At 48.2% G+C, this 17891-nt stretch overlaps 6 protein-coding genes across 6 annotated transcripts; 3 read left to right on the top strand and 3 right to left on the bottom strand.

The window, feature by feature from the left end:
* Positions 1 to 1952: 1952 nt before the first annotated feature.
* Positions 1953 to 4208, bottom strand: UREG_04484 (uncharacterized protein; the record flags this gene model as incomplete). The annotated part of the gene is made up of 1 exon (XM_002544921.1): positions 1953 to 4208. One exon carries the CDS (start codon positions 4206 to 4208, stop codon positions 1953 to 1955), a length of 2256 nt encoding a protein of 751 aa, XP_002544967.1.
* A 744-nt stretch (positions 4209 to 4952) lies between these two features.
* Positions 4953 to 6798, bottom strand: UREG_04485 (uncharacterized protein; the record flags this gene model as incomplete). Its single annotated transcript, XM_002544922.1, has 3 exons — positions 4953 to 5023; positions 5088 to 6719; positions 6783 to 6798. The coding sequence occupies 3 exons, from the start codon at positions 6796 to 6798 to the stop codon at positions 4953 to 4955; spliced, it is 1719 nt and encodes a 572-aa protein (XP_002544968.1).
* A 323-nt stretch (positions 6799 to 7121) lies between these two features.
* On the top strand, positions 7122 to 8005 carry UREG_04486 (ARP2/3 complex 20 kDa subunit; the record flags this gene model as incomplete). The annotated part of the gene is made up of 5 exons (XM_002544923.1): positions 7122 to 7124; positions 7174 to 7500; positions 7556 to 7681; positions 7761 to 7805; positions 7949 to 8005. The coding sequence occupies 5 exons, from the start codon at positions 7122 to 7124 to the stop codon at positions 8003 to 8005; spliced, it is 558 nt and encodes a 185-aa protein (XP_002544969.1).
* A 950-nt stretch (positions 8006 to 8955) lies between these two features.
* On the top strand, positions 8956 to 11469 carry UREG_04487 (uncharacterized protein; the record flags this gene model as incomplete). Its single annotated transcript, XM_002544924.1, has 5 exons — positions 8956 to 10131; positions 10223 to 10636; positions 10692 to 10754; positions 10819 to 11127; positions 11188 to 11469. 5 exons carry the CDS (start codon positions 8956 to 8958, stop codon positions 11467 to 11469), a joined length of 2244 nt encoding a protein of 747 aa, XP_002544970.1.
* A 412-nt stretch (positions 11470 to 11881) lies between these two features.
* UREG_04488 (uncharacterized protein) lies at positions 11882 to 12925 on the bottom strand (the record flags this gene model as incomplete). The annotated part of the gene is made up of 2 exons (XM_002544925.1): positions 11882 to 12388; positions 12449 to 12925. 2 exons carry the CDS (start codon positions 12923 to 12925, stop codon positions 11882 to 11884), a joined length of 984 nt encoding a protein of 327 aa, XP_002544971.1.
* Positions 12926 to 13441: 516 nt separating this feature from the next.
* On the top strand, positions 13442 to 16495 carry UREG_04489 (uncharacterized protein; the record flags this gene model as incomplete). The annotated part of the gene is made up of 9 exons (XM_002544926.1): positions 13442 to 14069; positions 14140 to 14255; positions 14318 to 14371; positions 14455 to 14474; positions 14539 to 14609; positions 14827 to 15029; positions 15363 to 15692; positions 15770 to 15910; positions 16409 to 16495. 9 exons carry the CDS (start codon positions 13442 to 13444, stop codon positions 16493 to 16495), a joined length of 1650 nt encoding a protein of 549 aa, XP_002544972.1.
* Between the last annotated feature and the right edge of the window lie 1396 nt (positions 16496 to 17891).

Raw genomic sequence — 17891 nt, forward strand, 5'->3', positions numbered from 1 at the left:
GGAGTACCAATCCCTGAGCGTCCGGCGCAGCAGCGTAGGAGAAAGCTCTTAATACTCATTTAAGTCAAACATCACATGCCGTCAGTCTCTCTAGGGCCATCATGAATGCGTGATAATAGATATAGTAAGGATTGTGGGCTTGAAGGTATTGATCTAAAGGTGGCACCAACTCAGTAGTGGGAGCATTTGGCCCAACATTACTCCGCACTCAAGCGTTTGATCAGCGTCCTCGTGAGGCTAAGGAAGTAGAGTTGAGCGGATGCTGATTCTCGGCTAGAGTCAATATCGAAGAAACTTGCAGCTCGTCGTTGGTGCTCTATCTCTGATAGATATAGCTATACTCAAGGCGATCACAATTGGTCAAGCTTCAAAAATAGACAAAAAACTTCAATGAAATCTGACAAACTCAACATTCAAAAGCTAATGGGCGTACCTGAATCCTGTCCAGATCAGATATAGTATCACATTACGCGCTCTTAGTCACGCCGAAGTCCCAGACGTGGTCAAGATAGACTTGGCGACCTGCCGAGCGGTCAAGGAGAGTTTTAATTGTCATGTAACATGCGAGCGTTGATTTGACTCCCACGTGTGTAAATGAAGCAGGCATGTACGTGCTAGACGGTACCTAGCCTTGCAGAGGTCGTAGGGCATCTGAGGCAACACGGCCATGTCCTCCAAAAGAATACGCGAAAATGATTTCGGTACTAGTTTTTGAGGGACCTTAAACCCCGTTATGGTGGCTAGGAATTCGAAGTCCACGTCCTAGAGAAGCTGTAGCAACTGTGCTGTTATTTGTTTTCAAATTTTGCTCCTCTTCGGGTATTCAAATGCTATCACAGCACCAACCATCGAGCACAAGTGTTCTATGGCCTAAAAGCCGTCACCAATCTTCCTCAGGGTGAGGGCACGTGGGACAACAAATAGTGCGTTCGCTTCTGTACACAATCGGCCCAATGAGTCCCTTATCTCTCCCGTCACCATAGCCTTCCGGTCGCTGCTTCTTTCAGGCTCATATTTCGCAGTCACGGTGCAAAATTGGCCAGATAGCACTGGTTTCCGGTAGTCTATGTTTAAATTGGCGGTCACACCGGTGCGTCCGGGAAAGCTGCGAATTGCTACTCGGCCCATGCCTTCGTCGAGGATAATAGCCAGCGTACCGCCATGGATGACTCCCGGCCAACCGTCAATTCCGTTCCCAAGGTAGAGCACTGATACGGCAGATTTCTCGTTTTCATTCCAAAATATACGCTGCAAGACTAGGTTAGCTCATGTTCAATGAAAGCTATACACAAAGAGGCCTGACTTGAGACGAAATCCCTCTACTGCCGTTCAAACACCCAGTTGTAAGTCGTCTCTTCTTCTCATCAGGCGAAAAATTCCCGTACGCTTCCCACTCGACGAAATTAGGGTCCGCTCTTAGCTCTTTCACGATTTTCAAATTATCAAACTGTTGGCGGATGTATTCCTGCGCCTCGATATCTTCAGGAGTATCCGGCTCAAACACGGGGCCCGCAAAATGGTCGATCATTCTCTCAGCTGTATGATAGCCAAGAAGCCCAAATATTATGGCGTAGAGGATTGAGCGGAAATGTCGCGGCCATTGGGCTGGCTTTCGTGGTAATGTAGGGACCGTCGCGATGCTTCTGGCTGGACCAGGGGAGCGCAGACTTTGAACGAGAGTAAGCCGCCGAGGAGGGTAAATTTGTTTCCTCGGGAAGTGAAAAAGAGCAGATGGGAACAGCGAGCCTCTTAGACGAGGCATGGCTGCCATCATCGTCGCAGCAAACGGGCCTGATCGATGTTGCTGGTTCTGTAGTTTGTGGTTTGCTGAGGCAGAAAGTTGACCGAGGCAATGATTTGAACACCACGCCAACTCCACACAAGTCAAGGACTAGCTACACGGGCTTCTTTGATATCGGCCTAGTTACACTATTCTGTGCTTTAATGCTTGATCAAAAGATGATAATATACAAAACAGCGGCACCCACGACTGCTTCTACAGCTGATCTCCACCACAACCCGGACGCTGCGGACACCCTTGGTGTCGGTGTTGCAGTCCCTTCGCTTGGTCTTGTTGGCGGATCCTCAGGGCTATATCTGGCTACGGTGATGGCCTCAATCCCTCCCTCAAGCTGATCTAGAGGTGCGGCAAATGCCATTTGACTCCAGGAAAAGAACATATTTTTCCCTCCAAAAACGAAGACTTCAAACCGGCCAGCAAAACTGTCGTTAACCCACACGCGGCTACCACCAAGAATATCTGTTTTGATGGTGATATTTGCCGCTAAAGGCACTTTGACTGGCTCATGGCTTGAATTGCTAGAGTTCGTCCAGATACGACCTGGATGACCCAGGTCAAAACCATCCTCTTCACCAACGTGACGCAGGGGGTAAGGAATTCCATCGGTTGAGAACACCAGGCTTCCATTTTGGTCCAGATAAAGCACGCTATCGTTTGAAGAGAGGGTGAATGGCCCAGTTACTTCAAGCGTTAGACTATAGTTCATTCCCTTGCTGCCGTAGCCAAGGATATATCGCCCGTCATTCGGAACGCTCGTGCTACGCCTCCAAACGAGTAACGGACCCGGAGGACTCTTGCCATTGAGTTCGACAGCCAGCCGTCTATCCAAATTCTGAGCTGGCGCGTTATCGCTGAGAAGTTTCGATGATTCGAGGAAAGTGGCCTCATCAAGTCGTCTGCCTCGGCTACCGCTCCAGGATCTTGCTGCCAATAGTGGGATGCCGGCCTTCATGGTATAATACGCTTCCAGCTGGGTGCTGGCATCATACCCATTGTCGTTCCAGGCCGCCATGATAGCGCCTTTGAGCCCTTTCGCATTAGGGTTCATTTGCTCTGTGATATTGTATGGATCCAGGAGCGACGGCTCCCATTGCCAATCTTCCTTGTTGGCAAAATGGAAGGACCGCGAAACGTTATAGAATTGAGGATAGCGGGCGGGGAAAATTGGAGTGTGATCGTTCTTAATGGACATGTACACAACCCAGTCTTCAGAGTTGATGATGTTATACCCCGCTGGCTCAAGATCATATGGGTCAGATTGGTTATATTGCCAGTGCTGGATAATGACATTCTTGTCGATGGCTAGAGTCTCGGACGGCTCGTAAGTTCCCCAGATGCGAACACTTTTGCTCGCGGTTGATTTGATGAATTTGGCCATCTCATTTACATAGGTGATGTACACGTCGGCCAATGTTGGATCGTATTCGTCGGCGCCGATATGAACTTCTTTGGTTTTGAACCAAGGGAGGAATTCTTTCCAAATGGCCTGAACTGTTGAGATAGCATCCGGGTGTGTCAGATTCAGCAAGTCTTTCTTCAGCAGAGCAAGTTCAGGCTTCCATTTCGTAATTGCAAGGCAATGACCGGGTGCTTCAATCTCCGGGATCACAGTCACACCGCGCGAAGCACAATGCTTCTGGAGGTCCTCAAATTCGTTTCGTGAGACTGTTTCGTTCCATCTATCCACAAGGGGTCTTAACTCCGGGTTCTCTGGTCTGAGAGAAAAATGCGAGTAAACCTGATTCCAGGTTTCATTCCGGCCCCGGTTGAGTGGATAGTTGTCCATGAGGTGATACTGAAATTCGGACATCTTGAAAAAGGAGGCGAACGCGCACATCTCCTTCAGGAATGACGCTGAGTACCATTTGCGGCCACAGTCAAGCATGTATCCTCGGGTGACATAGGCCGGGACATCTACAGCTCTTCCGGCAGGGAGTTGGCCATTGCCAGCAAGCAGAAGTTGCTGTAAAAGCGTTCGAGTTCCCCACCACATGCCACGAGCTCCAGTGCCACCGATATAAACGCGTGCGCCCCCAACCTCCAGTTCATAGGCTTCTTCTGTATGCTCACCGTTTTGATAAGTGAGATTGTCTACCGAGCCTCTAAATCTACCAAGATATATGCCCTTTCCATCTTCAGGGACCCTCTCAAGGCGCTCGAGTTTCCAGTCAGTGCCTGAAATCTGTCCAAGGTCTCCGATAAACGTTTCAGCGAACTCGTATGCTGAAGGCGGGATAAGGCTCAAGCCGTCCTTGTCCTTTGTCTCTGCGAAACTGGAATCGACGTAAACGGTCTTGGGTGCTGAAGAAATTGAGAACCCTTCTCCTGGTCTAGCAGTAAATTCGACTGGAGGGAGTGTTTGCAACGCAGATGCTGCTGCTAGGAATAAACATAGCCGGAGAAACATGGCTTTCGCGCCACCAAACTGCAAGAACTGCTTAATGAATTGATTTTGGTATTGATGGCGCCATTGTCAAAGGACGTACCTGGTTCAGTGTAGGAGCTAAGGCTCGTTTCGCATGGCCACTGGTGATTGAGTCGAAAAGCAAATAATGGATTCCTGCAATGTCAGTTGACTGTAGCAAATCCGATGACTTTTTCACTTTGTGAAACTATCAGAGCTTTATATAACTAGTTAGATAACTATATCTGTCGCGCATCAACTGACTCCTATTCTGCCTTGTTGATACGATGTCAGTCAACAAAAACAGAGAAGGATCCCTAAGTATAATTATTTACAGAGCACTTAGTGTGACCAGGACTCCATTTAACCGGGTCCATTCTCCTTCTTCTAGATGTTTTATACGCAGTACTCAAACTAGCATAAATTGACTTCAAAGTTCTTCACCTTGTGTAGAATTGCCGTCTCGTAAACAACACCTTATATCCGTAGAGCATGATTGGCAACGCCCGTAACAAACGGACTGTCTAATACCAATGTTCATTCTAGTACATCCTCAAGCTAACGCAAGTCCATGACCAATAGAGAGGGTTTAGGCTACAGTCGAAGAAACAGAGGGTAAATGGGGAAATAGTTTGCTTTTGCTAGAGGATAATAATTCTATCTGCGCTTGCATGGGTTGTTCATAGGGCCCATCAAGGATCCTGAAATGGAAACGAAAAGGTAATACGCGATGTATCGACCACCCTATTATTTGACTTCTTCAGCAGTGGGCAAGTCAATCGCGCGGTAAAGAAGGATAAGCGCAGAATGCGATTCACCTAAGATATCCAAACATCAGCGGGGGACACTGAAAAAGTAACGGGGTCAAATTGGTTAACATACCCCCACCAGCGAGAGTTTCAATCTTCTCTTCTCCAACCTCAGACACTTTGTCATCGTTGAACCACCACCATTTACCGTCTTCTTCTCGTCTCTTTCCCCCAGGTGCCTTGGGGTCATCCACGAGCCTCCCCTGTTTCTTGACATATGCGGTATAATGACCACTATCCGCACTAGCACCCTGGTGGGTGATTACACCTCGCAAATCGTAAAGTCCTGACTTGTTTGCGCCTTCATCATTAGCCAGAGATGGATCGATTAGACCAAAAAGTTCCCGTTTTGCTGCTAGAAGGGACTCTGCTTTTTCTGCTTCATACTCGGCATCGGTCTTGAATACTTCGGGTGGGCCATTGTCGTCCTTGGATTTTGGTTCTGTTGCCTTCGATTCTGCTTCTTTCTTTTTCTGCAACGGCTCAGACGCAAATGTGGCCGCTGCCTGCTCTTCTTCCTGATGAGCTCTCTTTTGGCGCTTGCGAGCTCTTTCCATGTCCTGTTCGTCTTTCCGAATCTCACGTACTTTATCTCTAACAGGTATAAGGTGCCGTTTCAGCTCTTCCGTGCAAAACTCAACAACGTCCAGCTCAGCAGGAAAAGTAACCTTGCGCATGATCTTTGCTTTCTTCTGAGTTTCCCGTTTCCAGTAGAAGCGGACGAAATGCACCGTCAAATATTTTGGCAATCTAGAAATACGAGATTTCTTCGTGTAGACAGCGTTTCGGTCGAGCGCGTCTGAGTGCTTTTCAATATCCTCCTCTAGACTTGCCATGATACCATCGCGAAGGTGGTTCGTGTCCTTGCCAATATGGCAGTTTAGTTTGAAGAAAATATCAGAAGACTCTATTGGCATCTCTCCCGCGTCTTTTGCAGCCTGCTCGCTGCATTCAAGCACCGTGTCGAACCTTCCAGAAAGATACTGATCAACAAACGATACGTCTTTATCTGCATCTCCTGCATTGGAATCTTTGTCCTTGATAACCAACTTTTGGCGAAGTTGTGAAACAATCTGGGACCAGGCTTCCTCCGCGTCTTGTTGAGCATAACCTCTTCCATCCCTTGCTTTCTGCGCAAACTGAGGAAAGGCGGACCTCAACGCGTTCAAAAACATCATCGGAGGGAAACCCTCTTGGGTTTCGGACATCTGCTTATATAGATCTCGAAGTGACGCCGTTAGATCAATTGCGGTGCTCGGAGTAAACAGGCTCGATTGTGGCTGTCTCAAAGGTTTGTAGTTTTGAAGCTCCTCTTGGAGTTCGGGGAGGGCTCGCAGTGTTTGGAGCGTCGAGTTCAAATAACATGTATTCCCAAGGTTTTGTAAACCAGCTGGTGTAGCACCCTCAGCTCTAGCGGCTTCAGCTTCCGTCATATCCTCCATGAATTTAGGTGTTTCTTTCGGTTTTCTAAGAACCATGCCGGGGTCGCCTGAGCCTGGCGTGCCCATCATCATAAACGTCTGACCAGGTTTTACTCCAAGAGATCCGAGATCCGTCTCATCTTTAAGTTGTCCGCCCTTAATGAGTATCTTTTGGCGTTCCGGCTCAACTCCTGTGAGGGAGTAGAGCTGGAACTTGAAAGTCTCGCCATTTGCGGTCGGATCAAGCTCGACTTCAAACCGTTTGCCTTGGTGCTTCACGATAACTATGAAGAAACAACTTTGTTAGCAAGAGTTCAAGCCTATACTTTGCGAATCGGATTTCCCACCAGGTATAGTAGCCATGATTCCAGATTCCTTCGTGTAGAATTTACAGGCTGGAGCATCGGCAGCAAAGAACAGGTGTTTTGCCTCAGCAACTGGAGCTGACGTGGGGGTGGGTTGCAAACAGTGCAAACTCCGCATGACGCCCAACTTCCATCATCTGCGACAGGCAGACATGGCAACATACCACAGCGAGTGAGCCGGCTGCCTTAATTCGAATTGGAAGTGTATTATACTCCTCGATCCTTCAAAGACACCTTTTAGGCTATTATATCATCCCGTCGGTTTCGGTGTTAGCACCACCACTGGGCCCCCCTGAGGACCCCTCGTCATTCCCAGGCACGATGGTAAGACAACACCCATTTGCATTGGACACATGATTAATTGCAAGAACAGTCACAATCTTTACGGCCGTACCTTCAATGTGTTCGATCCTCCCTGACTGCTGCCCTTGCTATATCAAATTTCGCTTCACAGACGTCGGAGAGGCATAACGTGCCGGAGATTGAGGCCGCTACCTCTCCTGAAGTCCTCCTCAACCCCCTCACAGTGGCGCGGAACGAAAACGAAAAGGTTCTTATTGAGCCCAGTGTAAATAGCGTCCGAGTTAGCATCCGAATCAAACAAGCCGACGAGATTGAGCATATTCTCGTACACAAGTTTACCCGTTTTCTTACTCAACGAGCTGAGGCGTTCTTTATCCTGCGGAGAAAACCCGTAAAGGTATTACGCCCGCTGAAGACGACATTGAAATAAAACAGGGTCTAACCTGTTTTAGGGATACGATATTTCGTTTTTAATAACCAACTTCCACACCGAAGCTATGTTGAAGCACAAACTGGTTGACTTTATCATACAATTTATGGAGGAAGTGGATAAGGAGATTTCTGAGATGAAACTTTTTGTATGCACTCAACTGAATACGGCATTATTTTGGTCACATTGGATCCTAACGTATACTCTGATCACTAACGGATATATAGCTAAACGCGAGAGCGAGATTTGTCGCTGAATCCTTTTTGACCCCAGTACGTATTACCTTGCGTTCTGAACGCGTATATGCTAAAAGTCTTGCAGTTCGATTAGTCGTTCCTACCTTTTAGATATATGTTCGCTACAAATAGCCACGAGAATTTATACGGCGATAACGGCTGGGATAAACTGCCTATAGATTTTCTGTGATGGCTCGCATTCTACCATGGCACCCCCAGCCAAGATCTTCTATTGATATGATGCTAGAATCTTATACCAAGAATTCAGTATCAAAATTGTTGCGGAACTGCTATCTCCTTATCAACCTGTTCCTCCACAAAACTTGCCAGCCATCCCGGTCCCAATAAACTGGCCCTGTTCATAAACCAGCGGCACAATCCACGGAATGTTGTCCTATTTCCTAAGTGCCACTTTTAGAACCAAATTCTATCAAGCTAGATAGAAGGCCTTTGTCCACTGGCGGTTCAAGCGACCTGGATGCTGACCATAATCTCGTAATCCTTATGGTCTTTTTCTTTCTTCCATCATTACCCGCCCACTTCGGCTCCATGGATATTGCATTTTGATTCGGATCGTCCCATGCATGCTTGAATACTATCGGCCTATCAGGGTCAGCCTCCAACTGGACGCTCTAATGCCAAACGTCCCCTAAATATTGTATTATCCGCTCTGCAATATAGATGGTACCGGCATTCGAGCAGTACTTGAGTCATGGGGATTCTGCTCCTTAGCCATCTCCTTCTCATAAGCTCCGTCACCCCATGCGGTAGTGCTTCAGGCGCACTATCAGCCGCAGACAAAGCTCACCGTTACCTGCACCCTAGCCAGAAAAGGCTCCATTGGGATGATCCTACCGTGCGCTGCCATGAATTTCGTAACCAGAACCCCCCTCACGACTAATCGCCAATGATTAGTCGCCAACGACTAAGCAGTTGTTGCCATGGGGCTTTTCATTTCCATTGCCTTTTCTTTCCTCCTTGTCTTCCTTTGTTTATCATTAAAAGTTGTTCCTATCTTGATATCCTTTGAAGTCTTCATGCGGCTTATATTTCTTGACCCAACGCAGAGCACTCATCATCACCATAATTTTCTTTGCCCTAGAGTCACTAAAGAAGTTGTCATCGCAAATTGAATTGCAATCCCTTTGGCTTTATTAGCGTTCTCATGCCTTTGGACAGCGGCATCATGGAAGGGAGCGTCTCGTACCATGATCGAAGCGATTGCGGTAAATCCCACCCATACCCGTTACTTATTGTCCATTCCAGCAATATGACTACGCCGGGATCGCCAGCCACCGTTGCGAATGGCCCATTAGGGATTAAGGAAGAAAGGCAAACCGAAGTCTTCGAAGAAGCGTCCGGATACTCTATTGGGAAGAGATCTATTGGAGCCTTCAGGCGTTTCGCTGGAAAAAGTCACATGAACCCGGAGGCAGCCCCTTTTATTCCTAGTTACCAGGGACGACGACGAGAGCAACAGGAACACAAACCGGCTCAATCTCAGCAAGAATTTCAATTCCCCTCAGCAAATTTTTTTCCTCCTCAGTCACCATTCCCTCCATCTGTTTACAACTCTCCTTCTCCATTTCCTCAGAGCAATCCACCTTTCTTTTACCAACCCTACAGTCCTGCATTCTACCCGACATATCCCTCTTATATTCCCTGGTTTCGGCACCCGTTACCAAATTCTGTATCCCAATCCTTCTGTTATCAGCCCTGTTGCTACTCACCAATGGCTAGCTCTCAAGGAAACAACTACGGCAACAAGCACTGGGCTTATGCTCCGCCGCCTCAGGGTAATCACGGTCGTGGAATGGATCGTCCAGCTCCTGGTCAAGGTCCTTTCCACCAGTCTGCCAACGGACACGCAAGACAGCCTTCCATTGCGAATCCAACTCAGAACAATCAGTTCCGAGGATTTCAGCCGACTGCCCCTCCAGCTCGAAACAACCAAGTTAACCAGAACAATCCCTTTCAAAGAGACAATAGACAGCATTCTACCTCAAACAACGCGTCTCGTGGTCCTGTTGCACCACAACATCAGGAGTACAGAGGTCCTTTGATTGTCCCTCCAAGCCTCAGGCAATCTCAAACTTCCAACAGAAATACCCATTTTGCAACAAACGAGAGGCTTGAACGCGTCGATGAAGGACTTCAACATCAAGCTACTGTCGCGTCTCTTTCCCATCAGCTGGCTGCTGTTAATTTAACAAACAACAATGCCGATGTTTTCAACCAAGTCAAAAGTATATCGGTCACGAACAATATCATCACCGTTCAGGGAATGCCGTTTGAAATCCCAATTGATGACGGAACCAGGTATAGCTCTCCTGCTACTGGTGGTGTGCTTAAGCTTATGAATGTAAGATTTTCTAACCCCTCTTACCATCATCTTCATGAGTATTTGTCTTTTATACTGTTTCTAATGCATGGCAATACTGATTTATTTGAAGATACCATACAATGTCTCAAGACAAGAGGTCGTTCATCTTATGGGCCGCAAGGCAAGATTGCTACCTCACCATCTCGGTACCCCTGTCCATATCATCATGGATCGTTCCACTGCGAAAACAATGGATTGTTATGTGGAATTTCTTACATTGGAAGATGCCAAAGAAACAATTGACTGGCTCAATCGTGGGCTACCTGGCGCGCCACCCCGTCTTGGTGATCGTCACATTGATATTGAAATGAGTTCTCAAGAAGAACTTCTAAAGGATCTTTTCCCACGTGCAAAATGCATTGTCTGGAAAGAAGGAAGACCTATCTTGACCCCCAACAATGATGCGTATTCTGTTGGATTCCAGAGCTTCCTCACAGCTGAGGAGATTTACTGCATGATTCGCAATGCTGAGATGCCTAAAAGAGTAAGTTCTGGTACACTTGATATTGGTTGGCTCCTCTAACGCAAAGTTATGATAGGCCCCCTTTGCTACCAAATGCCCCCAGCGAACATATGAAGCGCTCATCAGTACTTTGTACAAAGTAAGCCTCTCAACCTCTAGCCTGCATCAAAGGTAATAGTTACTTATTACACCGTTTATTTTAGTTCCCATGGTATGCGACCACGCTTTACACTGTCGAAGACCGCAATCGCCTTCACTTTGCTTGTTTCTCACAGTTGCAAGCTCTGGCCCCTCGGGTTGCAGAGAAGAGAACTCTCGGTTTGGATAGCCGTCTTATTTTGGATCTTTTGAATGCTGGGCTCAGCTGCCCTACCTTTACCGATCGTCAAAAGGTGGCTCTTTACTCTGCTGCTGGCGACCCAAACACATACAATACTTCTCCGGTGTCAATCAGATTTTGGCCGTTTGACACCTTGGCCCGGAAGGCCAATGTCACTGAGGAGACAGTGAATGTAGGTTTCTCTTGCAATGCTTTAGAAACACCGCGCCTACTGACTCTTTTGGCTCATTAGAAATTTGCTCGCGTTGTGGCAGCCAGCCTCGAACGCAAGAAGCCAGGCACAGAGATCCTGGCCAACAAATGGGTTCCTCGCCCTGGGGTGGCGTCTCCTTTCGGGCAAATTTGGCTCGAGTTCGCCTCCGGCCACACCCACCTCAAGTGGGATGTGGCCGTCCAATACGAGACCAAGGTCCTCCAGGGCCTAGTTGAAGAGGGCCTTAAGGCCACTCGTGCTGGACCATTCCCATGGGGGAATGGAAGGGTGGCTCCCGGTCGCCAAATTCGTGTTCCTTAGGCTCGCCTAAGGAAATGTTGCTTTTTCGTTTCTTCGTTTGTTCTCGTTTGTTCGTCCTGTTGTTCTTTGTTTCGTTGATCTCTTTCCCCTAGCTTCCTGGGTGGCTGCCGGTGTTATCATCGAAAACTGACCGTTGGAGGGGGGCAGTCCATCCAGGCTGCTAGGGGAAAGAGATCAAAAAAAGTTTTGCTGTATTGTTTTTGCTTGCGTTTTTGTTTTTGGGGAGGGCTCCCCCCTCTGCGTGCCCGGGATAGGGCCCCTTAATCTGCCCGGCCGCAAGAAAATGTAGGGACCAGGAAACCACCGTCGATGTCCTTAAAAAAATATAAATAAAAAAGAAAGCCGTGTTTTTTGAGTTATCTTGGTCATATTATCCTTCTTGATAGGAAGCCCGTTTCGCTACTATTCTACCTTAGGCTCCCCAAAAAGGAATAGTTATCTCGTCTTCACTTTCAGGAGGCTTTTCTATTGCTTGAGCTGCCTGCCTTTCTAACTCTCTCCGCTGCAAGCCTTCGGCGCGTTTTCTCTCCCTTCTACGGCCAGCGTCTTCCCATCCCTTGTTCTGGGACGACATTCTAGATGGAGAGCCAGTTGATAATGCCATTAACTTTGTCCTGAACCTGTCCATTCGGGAATAATTGGTTTTGAACCTTTCATTGGCGATTAAAACAAGCATATGGAGGTATTCTTCTGTCACCAGACTACGAACAACGGCCTCGCCATCAGCGCTGTCGTTGTCCACGTAGCCGATAATGGACTCCACCGCCAGCCCGGAGGATCTCACTGCTACAATAGGGCAGGTATTCTTATCATCCAAACATCGAAGACTTTGAATGCCGCTTTCACGGAAACCGGCGCTTGAGGCCGCGGTTAGAACAGGCTGCGCGTGTTTCAGCGATTCCGCCATGACATGTAAAATCTGAATAGCCGTTATTCACATGCTCCTTCTACAAAGTGCATTTGGGGGCTGCTTGCTCACCATTGGCTCAAAATGAAAACGGGCAAGCCGCAGCTGGCTATTGCTGCCGGGCCTGATAGAGCCCCTTGTAGGCTGTAAATTGAACAAATCATGAAAAGAGGGCTTAGAATCGTCCACTTCGATCGGATCATGCGAAACGAATTGCCATTTCCCACTGCCTTTGCCACCCGTAGGCGCAAATTGCCTGCTCCTCTCGGAATCTACATTGGGCTCATCACTGGCTTCTTCCCGTTGTATCCTATCTGCCTGCGAATTCCGTACGTCGGACCCTACTCCCTCAAAGAAGACGCTAATCCGCCCAGCACAACTGCTCGTTGTAACGAGACCCTGCAGCTGATTGATGTCCCGAATTAAATCTCTAACGCCTGTGTCTACAGAGCCTTTGGGCGACAAATCCGTATATGCTTCATCCGGGATAGTCAGAGCGCTCAAGATCTTCAATTTTTTGGCCTCAAAAGACCGCGACGACGTGGTCATTGTCGACTAAGGAAAGCCTTCAACTCCAGTTTGTATCACTCTATACTGTGGAGAGTAATGAATGTTCCCGGCCGTTTCTTTCCACTGCTCTTGTGCTGTTAAACCGTTATGCAGAAAGCTGAGACCGTACTCCGTAACTTATATTAACTATTATTTCAAGTCAGTTTGGGGACTTCAGACGGCTTGAAAAAATTCTTTTTCTCACAAGAGATATTCTGGACCGCCCATTCAGATCAAAAATGTCTGCTTGTTCCCTCATGTAACTAACTAATAATTTAAGTCGGATCGTCGGAGTCGTGGGCATCAATGGTGGCGTCAAGATCCGCGCTATTTTAACCAACTCGTGGCCATGCATGGGCCAATTTTGACGACCTCGCGATAAGGAGAGCTACATATATGAACTACAAAGGCCGCTTTGAGAGGTAATATCCAGCACCTGAGCCCGTTAGCATCGGGAATCTAACCCCATTGGAATCCAGAAGAAACCGGAATTGAACTAGCTAACACCGTCCCGTCATGCCTCGTCGTTCAACCCGCCTACCTCCCGACGCGCATGCAGGCCTCCCCAATGGTCGTGCCACCCAACACCTCTCTCTCGACACACAAACGCCGGCTAAAAGGCAAAGGCCAAGGGAAAACTCGTTTCAGAAGGATACGGCCTCAAGCTCCACGCCCAAACGGAGCAAGTACTTTGCGCAGTTGGGCCCGGAGAGCTCAGATGATGAGCTCTCAGCTCCCCCGTCAGACCTAGCTTCGAGCCCCCGTTCCGCATATGATCAAAGCAATGCAGATACATATATCCCGGACAGGATTGAGGAAGACGAAGAAGAGTCTACAAACGATTTCGAAGAAGACAGTGATGACTTCACCCCGAAACGCAAAGGGAAGGGAAAAGCTAGAAGCGCAAATCGAAGGGCTATGGGAAAAGCACAGGACAAAAAGACACCTATTGGAAAACCACACAGAAAGGACCTATGGAGAGAAGGGGTGCGGACCGGCTTAGGCCCGGGCAAAGAGGTTTTCATTGAACTACCTCAAGCGAGAGACCCGGGAGATGTTCCATATGAAGACGAAACGATTCATCCGAATACAATGCTGTTCCTGAAAGATTTGAAAGCAAACAATGACAGAGAATGGTTGAAAAGTAATGTGGTCTCTCGAAACTGGTGCTCTATAAGGCGCCTGTCTGGATTATTCGGCTTATAACTGCTTAGAACATGACGCGGATTACCGTTCCTCAAAAAAGGATTGGGAGACGTTTGTGGAAAAGTTGACGGAAAAGATTATCGAGAAAGACAGTACTATACCTGAATTACCGGTTAAAGATTTGGTATGTTCCAAGTGTGCTATATAGCTCTTTCACAGCACTAACGGAACGGGGATCAAACCTAGGTATTTCGTATATACAGAGATGTCCGATTCAGCAACGATCCGACCCCCTATAAGGTATGCATGTCCCCAAGATATAAATGAACCCATGTTAAACCCTGTCGCAATATTCAATGGCGTTCAAAGCTGACGATCTCTAGCCACATTTTTCAGCGGCATGGTAAGCCCAAACTTCTAATCACTTTCCTTCGGTATATATTGGGGCTTAATCCAGGATGTTATAGGTCTCGAACAGGCCGCAAAGGTCCGTATGCCGCCTATTACGTTCATTTAGAACCAGAGAGGTGCTTTGTCGGTAAGTTTCAACCGATTTCTACTTTGCTAGTCGGCGCATGGATTCCCACTACGTCTCTCGGCGTTCAAGTGGCCTGGGTCAGGTCCATTACCTATTCGAAACGGACCTGCCGCCGGACGTGGGACCGGTAAAACGAACCATCTGCTATATGATCTCCAGCGCAAGAGAATTGCCAGGAATTATTCCAACCATGCTTTGTCCTAACCGTCATTTCTAGGCTCGGGTTTATGGATGCCAGACGCGGCGAGATTAAGGCTTCTAAGAGACGACGTGGACAATCGATCGGAGCGTATCAAACGCGTTCTGAGCCATCCCGAAGTGCGAAAGGAAATCTTCGATGGCGTTCCTGACGAAGAAAAGAAGATAGTGAAGGCTTTCGTCAGTCAAAATCAAGAAACCGCATTGAAAACAAAGCCAAAGGTAACGGAGTGTTTCTTGCAATTACGTGTTGCCACACAACAACACACCTCTACGTTGCGAGCTCACAGCCGCACATCGATCTTCATCAGTCCCGTATCTCATGCTTCCATATCATTGTGAGCGAGCCATAGCGTAAACGTGACTGCAAGTGATGCAGATGCTCGCGCTGGGCAGGAAGCCGAAGTCGCATGTCGCTGTGTAATCAGAAACGAGCTGAATCTGGTTCATCTCATCAAGATCCATCATGTCTTGTGAAGCAAAGCGTTGTAGGATTGCTGCTGGCCTTTCGGCTGGCCGTAGTTGCTGTTGACTCGATGCTGGCGTTCTGCACAGTTGCACCTTGAGCGGACTCGGTGGCCAACAGCCAGCATTTATCGTCACGAGGAGCATCAATTGGGTGGCGGAGAGACTGTCAAGGCTATTTTGAATGTTCTCAAGGCTTCTGGCGCCGCCAGCACGACGTTTCTGAGGCACCACAGTTGGTATTGCATCGACGACACCAAGTTTGGGAATTCTGGCGTACTGGCTCATCGCCGCGCCCAGGCCCCTGAAGCCACAAGCCCCAGCTCAGAGTTCACACTACCAGCCTTTGATATCTGGTTCACTATTTTCTTTCTACCGGGTTCTTTGATTATTGCAACAGAGGGCTTTTGCCGCCCGCCCGTGGGAGCTGGTACCACGGCACAAAGAACCAATTCTTGCTCATTCTTTCACGACTAACTTTTCTTCCTCGGTTTTAGGGCTACAGTGCTGACAACAAGAGCATCGATTTACTCCGACTGCGCTCTTTCACCCTCAACAAGAAACTCGGCGATCAGGATCTATTGGGTCTAGAAGCCCTGGACAGAATTGCCAATGTCATTGGCATCATGACTCCCTTTGTGAGTATTCCTGGCTATCTGGCTTCTCCCGTTTATTTTGCACGGACCCTGCCTCTTCCCTTTGGCCCCCTTGATGCGAAAGCCGGGGAGGTTGGGCACATCAGCATTTGACTTTTATCCGTTTTGCTACCCATGATCCCAAAATCCCGTTCTTCTTGCATATCTCCGGGTAAAGAAGGGGATCAACTCTGTTGGCTCCTTGGCCGGAAAAGCCCGATTCCTTTTCAGTCATGGCGACAGTTGAGTGTCCACATCTGGACCCTCTTTCCGAGAGTCGTTGCTTCTCGACCCCTGCCTGGCTGCCGACTGGACCACTGTCTGGTCTCACAAGCCCTGCACTAACCCGTCCTTTTCGCACTTCCCCATGTGATGTGGCATCTTTCAACGACGAGGAGAGATGCTTTGTACACGCGTATTTGCCGGTGGAGCCCACAGTCAAGGCCCCGCCCACCATCTTCTTTTTAACTGGATTATTGACTGGAAATCTCGACTTGACAGGTCACATATTTGAACAGCGTCGTGATGCCCGACCCAGAGGAAGATGAGGAGAGTGAGGACGATGACGGAGCCACTCCGTCCTCTTGAACATAGCTGGAACGGTTAGAAACGTGGCCAGCTAGTTTCCAAGAAGTTTACGCAAGATGTAATTGCGAGCTCGAGCCCACCTGATCCAAATCGACGAGAGAAATTCGAAAGTTTTCTGCCCGATGTTGAGCCCTTGACACCCACGTCCGGAAGGGAGGAAAGGGGACCAACCTTCCAGAAGTCTGGGAAATCTAGAGTTTGAATACTTGATCACGCTTTCAGGTTGCTAGAGATCCTCGAAATAATAATGGATTCGTTTGTTTGATGACCAAAGGAAATTAACGTTCCGGTCGCTTTGTGGAAGGGTGATACTTCGAAACATAGCGTACCATAATTCTGAGAAGGACTGGAAGATCCTGACAAACGTTTTGAAGGGGGTGTATGGGAGTCCAAGGCCATGATCCCTATCATGAAACACGAGAACATCCACTGGAGGAAAGTTACTTGCGTTTCTCGAGTGCTCCCACAACGAAGGGGAAAAAAGAGAAGAGGGCGTCTTGGATCCTCTGGAGAAGCATGGCCAGCCATCGCCATGGTACGTACTACTTGCGGTTTGTCTAAAAGACGGGCCGGGAAGCTGAGGCTACCTGGAGAAAAAGTTTTTACCTGGTGTGCGGTGAGACGTTTCGTGGATTGAGGGTTTCTATGCGTGATGACTGGTAATATCGGGTGTTGATTTGGGCAGCACATCTTACATTTGGCGGTGCCATGTGATCACCTGCAATGGAGTCCGGTCCCGATGCATGAAATTGCAAATATTTTTCTGATGCCAGATTGTTGATTTGGCGTGTGCTCTGTAAAGAATGGTAGCTGCTGGGTATGCATGACTATTGAAATCTGTAACTATCTCCAGAGGCGATAAAATGGTAACGCAAGTTAGAGAGATAACTATATCAGGGTAAATATACACGGATATGAAAGTGAACCCGAGTCAACAGCGAGTAGAGACCAAATAGATGAGGTTTATTAGCCAAACAGGGCTTCGACATCGCCCCGAAGAGTATCTCTAGACGCGGGGAAGTTTCTCTAACGAGCTTTGAGCGGAGCATGAAAGACCCTGCCCTGTAGGTACCAAAACAACCAATCACGTCCAGTATGGCGGAGGGAGCCCACTCAGTTCGAGAAACGGATAATCCCAGCATCCCATCGCAAATGTGGTATGGATTTGACCCAGCCTTGGAGATCTTATAGAATCAAGCACTCGAGTATTTCTTTTGGAGCTTTCTTGGGTGTTGGGACGCACAACGGCGGCGCCCGGATCGAAATCCATTTACCCAGGGGCATGTGAGACCTCCATGTCTCTTGAAATTGTGGGCAATTTGATATGGCCATTTCCGGCGCCTTCAACCACCCATCAATGCCTCACCCATCCAGGGGGCCGGGTCAATGGTCGGGG

Source organism: Uncinocarpus reesii, genomic scaffold (assembly GCF_000003515.1).
Source record: "Uncinocarpus reesii 1704 scaffold_2 genomic scaffold, whole genome shotgun sequence".
Lineage (NCBI taxonomy): Eukaryota > Fungi > Ascomycota > Eurotiomycetes > Onygenales > Onygenaceae > Uncinocarpus > Uncinocarpus reesii.